Here is a 7020-nt window from a genome sequence, read left to right as displayed (position 1 = left end):
AACTACACAGCATCACACAGGTATGACTACACAGCATCACACAGGTATGCCAACGTCACGGCAGATGAGTTGTGTCTTGTGGAGTGTTCCTTATGTCTACCTCTAAGAGCTGTTTCTGTTGTTGTGCTTTTACCTGCTACAACATTACACGAACAGAAATGCATATCGGTTTTGTTAAATCCAGTTTTTTTCCCCGGATTCTGATCTTGATCCAGAGAGCCATCTGGTGAAGGAGCAGGGGGACAGGCCTGGAGCTCGTGACCCAGGTGAGGGAACACATAATGGGGCATAGCCCAGCAACAGCAACCCATCTCCTGGAGATCTGACTCAGTTTGCTGTAGGATATCCCTGTTCGATCTAGTGTCTGTCTGTCTGTTCCAGATGTGACGGTGGCACAGACAATAGAGGTCAAACAGGCTGGTCCCAGTGAGGAGGATGGCGCCCCACGCGTAGTCATAGCCGGACCAGGTGAGACAAGTGGAGGTGAGACAGGTGTATGGCAGAACTCCAGAGGGTGAGACAGGTCTTGATGAGACCGGTAAATTGATGAAATAGCCTGTCTGTCTGAGGGGCCGTCTCTGCCCTCCTTCTGCAGGGATGTTTCTGGTCTATGTGATCATCCCCACCATCCCTCTGCTGCTGCTCATCCTGGTGGCTTCTGGGACTTGCTGTTTCCAGATGTTCAGCAAGAGGTGAGACACGGCACACCACCGCAACCACAAAAACAACAACTCCCTACCTTGACGACACAGCTGAACACACCAAGTCCACCCAGTTGAATCAGTACTGCATTACCCATACACATCCAACTGATTGACCACTCTGTGATTCTCATACAGCTAAGGCTTTCACAAGTACCATATAAACCATTTAACCATATGGTTATGAACGAAGACCGTCGTAAAAATATTTTGGGGAACAAACAGATGACTGAAGACGGGATGGCCAGGCATTCGTACGGTTGAGGCCGTTTCGGCCATAACATGGACTCTTCATAATAACGTGATTAAACTTGCGATGGCCGCCAGTCCCCCCCGTTATAACATCATTGACTTGAACGGGCATGCCAGTTCTATCCATTCCATTTCTATGGCAGCACATGCAGTCAGGAGCGGAGGAGATGTGCGTACCCGTCGAAAAATAAGGGCTGTGTTGACCAATTACCATCATTTTAAATTCCATGACCGTCCCAGCCATAAATATAGCCAATCATTCACTATCCTCATAGTGCTCACACACTGTCCTCTCTTTCTCTCTCTTCCTATCACACACTGTCCTCTCTCTCTCTCTCTTCCTATCACACACTGTCTTCTCTCTCTCTCTCTTCCTATCACACACTGTCCTCTCTCTCTCTCTCTTCCTATCACACACTGTCTTCTCTTTCTCTCTCTTCCTATCACACACTGTCCTCTCTCTCTCATCCTATAACACACTGTCCTCTCTCTCTCTCTCTTCCTATCACACACTGTCCTCTCTCTCTCTCTTCCTATCACACAGTCCTCTCTTTCTCTCTCTTCCTATCACACACTGTCCTCTCTCTCTCTCTCTTCCTATCACACACTGTCCTCTCTCTCTCTCTTCCTATCACACACTGTCCTCTCTCTCTCTCTCTTCCTATCAAACACTGTCCTCTCTCTCTTCCTATCACTCACTGTTCTCTCTCTCTCTTCCTATCACTCACTGTCCTCTCTCTCTCTTCCTATCACACACTGTCCTCTCTCTCTCTTCCTATCACACACTCCCCTCTCTCTCTCTCTTCCTATCACACACTGTCCTCTCTCTCTCTCTTCCTATCACTCACTGCCCTCTCTCTCTCTCTTCCTATCACACACTGTCCTCTCTCTCTCTCTTCCTATCACTCACTGTCCTCTCTTTCTATCACACACTGTCCTCTCTCTCTCTTCCTATCACACACTGCCCTCTCTCTCTTTCTTTCTTCCTATCACTCACTGTCCTCTCTCTCTTTCTCTCTTCCTATCACTCACTGTCCTCTCTTTCTCTTCCTATCCCACACTGTCCTCTCTCTCTTTCTCTCTTCCTATCACTCACTGTCCTCTCTCTCTTTCTCTCTTCCTATCACTCACTGTCCTCTCTCTCTCTTCCTATCACACACTGTCTTCTCTCTCTTTCTATCACTCACTGTCCTCTCTCTCTCTCTTCCTATCACTCACTGTCCTCTCTCTCTCTTCCTATCACACACTGTCCTCTCTCTTTCTCTCTTCCTATCACTCACTGTCCTCTCTCTCTCTCTCTCTTCCTATCACACACTGTCTTCTCTCTCTTTCTATCACTCACTGTCCTCTCTCTCTTTCTCTCTTCCTATCACTCACTGTCCTCTCTCTCTCTTCCTATCACACACTGTCCTCTCTCTTTCTCTCTTCCTATCACTCACTGTCCTCTCTCTCTCTCTCTCTCTTCCTATCACACACTGTCCTCTCTCTCTTTCTCTCTTCCTATCACTCACTGTCCTCTCTCTCTCTCTCTCTCTTCCTATCACACACTGTCCTCTCTCTATTTCTCTCTTCCTATCACTCACTGTCCTCTCTCTCTTTCTCTTCCTATCCCACACTGTCCTCTCTCTCTTTCTCTCTTCCTATCACACACTGTCCTCTCTCTCTCTCTTCCTATCACTCACTGTCCTCTCTCTCTCTCTCTTCCTATCGTACACTCCCTCTTTCTTTAAAAAAAAACTTGATTTGGCACATTCTCAAAATTAATCAGACAATCAACTCAATCTCTGAACCCTGACAAACTCCCCCGTTCATCCTCTAATGGTTGGGACCAACCCCCCGTCCCTATGTTGTGATGGATGGGTCTGGGCTGTAAGTGTTTGGTAAGAACAGTGCTTACTCAGTCATAATCACTGGGATAACACAGGGACGCCTTGTTAGAGGGATTCAGCATAACCACTGGCACGGCCTGCTGTAATCACTTAATATTGTGAGTGTGTGTAGGTGGTGTGTGTGTGTGTTACCCTGGCAACAGATACAGTCTGTGATTTCTGGGTCGATAGTATCCCTACAATAACCAAAGTTATTGGGGCGGCAGGGTAGCCTAGTAGTTAGAGCGTTGAACTAGCAACCGAAAGGTTGAACAGTTAACCCACTGTTCCTAGGCCGTCATTGTAAATAAGAATTTGTTCTTAACTGACTTGCCTAGTTAAATAAAGGTAAAAAAAAAAAAAAGTACAGCTACACATTCACACACGCTCTATCTGAGGCTAATCTTTCTGGTTTTTATGAGTCCGTCTAAAATCTGGGCCAGATCCAGCACTTTTCAGCCAGTTACCTGACATGATAGAGGACAGCTTTACAATGCTGGAGATTGGGATGCATGGACATACACCACAGCACACTCCCAACTCTCTTCATTCTGCTATGGCCAGCTACTACCTAGTTAGCTTTATGTATCCATTTTAGTATCTCTGTCCCGTCTGAGTGATGTGGTTTAATTGATCCAGTTTAGTATCTCTGTCCCGTCTGAGTGATGCGGTTTAATTGATCCAGTTTAGTATCTCTGTCCCGTCTCAATGATGTGGTTTAATTGATCCAGTTTAGTATCTCTGTCCCGTCTGAGTGATGTGGTTTAATTTATAAATTTTAATATCTCTGTCCCCTCTGAGTGATGTGGTTTAATTGATCCAGTTTAGTATCTCTGTCCCGTCTCAATGATGTGGTTTAATTGATCCAGTTTAGTATCTCTGTCCCGTCTCAATGATGTGGTTTAATTGATCCAGTTTAGTATCTCTGTCCCGTCTGAGTGATGTGGTTTAATTGATCCAGTTTAGCATCTCTGTCCCATCTGAGTGATGCGGTTTAATTGATCCAGTTTAGTATCTCTGTCCCGTCTGAGTGATGTGGTTTAATTGATCCAGTTTAGTATCTCTGTCCCGTCTGAGTGATGTGGTTTAATTGATCCAGTTTAGTATCTCTGTCCCGTCTGAGTGATGTGGTTTAATTGATCCAGTTTAGTATCTCTGTCCCGTCTGAGTGATGTGGTTTAATTGATCCAGTTTAGTATCTCTGTCCCGTCTGAGTGATGTGGTTTAATTGATCCAGTTTAGTATCTCTGTCACGTCTGAGTGATGTGGTTTAATTTATCCAGTTTAGTATCTCTGTCACGTCTGAGTGATGTGGTTTAATTGATCCAGTTTAGTATCTCTGTCCCGTCTGAGTGATGTGGTTTAATTGATCCAGTTTAGTATCTCTGTCCCATCTGAGTGATGTGGTTTAATTTATCAATTTTAATATCTCTGTCCCGTCTCAATGATGTGGTTTAATTGATCCAGTTTAGTATCTCTGTCCCGTCTCAATGATGTGGTTTAATTGATCCAGTTTAGTATCTCTGTCCCGTCTCAATGATGTGGTTTAATTGATCCAGTTTAGTATCTCTGTCCCGTCTCAATGATGTGGTTTAATTGATCCAGTTTAGTATCTCTGTCCCCTCTGAGTGATGTGGTTTAATTTATACATTTTAATATCTCTGTCCCCTCTGAGTGATGTGGTTTAATTGATCCAGTTTAGTATCTCTGTCACGTCTGAGTGATGTGGTTTAATTGATCCAGTTTAGTATCTCTGTCCCCTCTGAGTGGTGGTTTAATTGATCCAGTTTAGTATCTCTGTCCCGTCTGAGTGATGTGGTTTAATTGATCCAGTTTAGTATCTCTGTCCCCTCTGAGTGATGTGGTTTAATTGATCCAGTTTAGTATCTCTGTCCCCTCTGAGTGATGTGGTTTAATTGATCCATTTTAGTATCTCTGTCCCGTCTCAATGATGGGGTTTTATCATGCCTCTGACTTCCATCCACCACTGTAAAACTCTTCCTGGAACAATCCCAAAGCCATCTGGGTAATTTAGATTGGCCCCGAACGCTTTACACCTGGTGACACTTGTGTTTTTATAACACGACAAAACATGATCTGAGGCAATATGAGCAATGAAGAGTTATGAGAGGCAAGGAGAGAGTTGTATTACTGGGTATGGCTGGTACTGAAGTGTTTGTGTGAGCAACAGATTATGTTTTACATACGCACATTCCTACGCATTCACACACGCACACTCACACACAGTAGGATTCATCTGTAGTTCTGCTATTCTACTTTAGTTTGTCCTGTTATTGTTTCTCTTAACCTATTTATAAAATGTTTTTAATTTACTAAAGCAAACCGGGGACCAAAACCAGTGTTACCCAATCAACACTCTGGATATCCAAGACCCCTAAGACGGACAGCATGGAAGTATGAATGGCATGTGACATCACAAACAAGATCCTCGGAATGAACCGAACCAACAGAATGATAAAGCCTCTCCTCTGATACTATCCCCTGTTCCAAATACCTCTAACCATTCACCTCAACCAATGACCAGCTCTCGTCTTCCACATGTCTTTTGTCCAGTTTGTTCATGTCTCCACCACTCCTCCCCTCCACCCCATCCTCCTCTCCACCACCCCATCCTCCTCTCCACCACCCCATCCTCCTCCTCTCCACCCCATCCTCCTCTCCACCACCCCATCCTACTCTCCACCACCCCATCCTCCTCCTCTCCACCACCCCATCCTCCTCTCCACCACCCCATCCTCCTCTCCACCACCCCATCCTCCTCTCCACCACCCCATCCTCCTCTCCACCACCCCATCCTCCTCTCCACCACCCCATCCTCCTCTCCAAACAAACAAAGTGAAACTAGGTAATGGATAATTTGGCAGTCCTGTACCTCTCTGATATCAACACTACAGTGATGCCGTTTCCTGTTGCCATGGAGTAATGTTACCGATGTGTGTGTGTGAGCATGCTACTGTGTGGGTACACTAATGTGCGTGTGCACAAGCGTGCGTGTGTTGCACTAATTTGTCCCAAACATAAGAAAGTCATTAAGTATCAGTAATTAAGTGTGGTGTGAGGGGGGACCCTGATAAAACAAGGAATTTAACCATCCCCTGTAACCAGGAATAGGGTCAGAACCAATTAATACATCACACAGATTTACTCCTGAACAGCAGCACTACACCCACACAGGGAACGAGATTGGGGAGAGAGGAGGGAGAGGGGGGTGAGAGGAGGGAGAGGGGGGTGAGAGGAGGGAGATGGGGGTGAGAGGAGGGAGAGGGGTTGAGAGGAGGGAGAGGGGGGTGAGAGGAAGGAGGGGGGGGTGAGAGGAGGGAGAGGGGGGTGAGAGGAGGGAGAGGGGTTGATAGGAGGGAGAGGGGTTGAGAGGAGGGAGAGGGGTTGAGAGGAGGGAGAGGGGTTGAGAGGAGGGAGAGGGGGGTGAGAGGAGGGAGAGGGGTTGAGAGGAGGGAGAGGGGGGTGAGAGGAGGGAGAGGGGTTGAGAGGAGGGAGAGGGGGGTGAGAGGAGGGAGAGGGGGGTGAGAGGAGGGAGAGGGGGGTGAGAGGAGGGAGAGGGGTTGAGAGGAGGGAGAGGGGTTGAGAGGAGGGAGAGGGGGGTGAGAGGAGGGAGAGGGGTTGAGAGGAGGGAGAGGGGTTGAGAGGAGGGAGAGGGGGGTGAGAGGAGGGAGAGGGGTTGAGAGGAGGGAGAGGGGGGTGAGAGGAGGGAGAGGGGTTGAGAGGAGGGAGAGGGGGGTGAGAGGAGGGAGAGGGGTTGAGAGGAGGGAGAGGGGGGTGAGAGGAGGGAGAGGGGTTGAGAGGAGGGAGAGGGGGGTGAGAGGAGGGAGAGGGGTTGAGAGGAGGGAGAGGGGTTGAGAGGAGGGAGAGGGGGGTGAGAGGAGGGAGAGGGGTTGAGAGGAGGGAGAGGGGGGTGAGAGGAGGGAGAGGGGGGTGAGAGGAGGGAGAGGGGTTGAGAGGAGGGAGAGGGGTTGAGAGGAGGGAGAGGGGGGTGAGAGGAGGGAGAGGGGTTGAGAGGAGGGAGAGGGGGGTGAGAGGAGGGAGAGGGGTTGAGAGGAGGGAGAGGGGGGTGAGAGGAGGTAAAGAGTGAGGAGGGTGGAAAAGAGAAAAATAAGGGAAAGTGAATGAAAGGATTAAAAACAGGGAAAGAGATGGGGAATAGGGAAATAAGGCTTTCATGG

The 7020-nt window shown here is 47.9% G+C and overlaps 1 protein-coding gene across 1 annotated transcript in view; it reads left to right on the top strand.

The window, feature by feature from the left end:
* Positions 1–5290, top strand: part of LOC139366669 (chondrolectin-like) — a 24705-nt gene extending 19415 nt beyond the window's left edge. Inside the window, exons 5-8 of the mRNA XM_071104349.1 lie at positions 216–266; positions 382–468; positions 596–692; positions 5161–5290. Of these exons, the coding sequence (XP_070960450.1) occupies positions 216–266; positions 382–468; positions 596–692; positions 5161–5242 (317 nt within the window). The 3' untranslated portion in view covers positions 5243–5290. The remainder of the gene's footprint in view (positions 1–215; positions 267–381; positions 469–595; positions 693–5160) is intronic.
* Positions 5291–7020: the final 1730 nt, after the last annotated feature.

Source organism: Oncorhynchus clarkii, chromosome 15, assembly GCF_045791955.1.
Source record: "Oncorhynchus clarkii lewisi isolate Uvic-CL-2024 chromosome 15, UVic_Ocla_1.0, whole genome shotgun sequence".
In the NCBI taxonomy this organism is placed as follows: Eukaryota; Metazoa; Chordata; class Actinopteri; order Salmoniformes; family Salmonidae; genus Oncorhynchus; species Oncorhynchus clarkii.
Note: the sequence above shows the minus strand (reverse complement) of the source record. Positions and strands in the feature narration are given on the sequence as shown.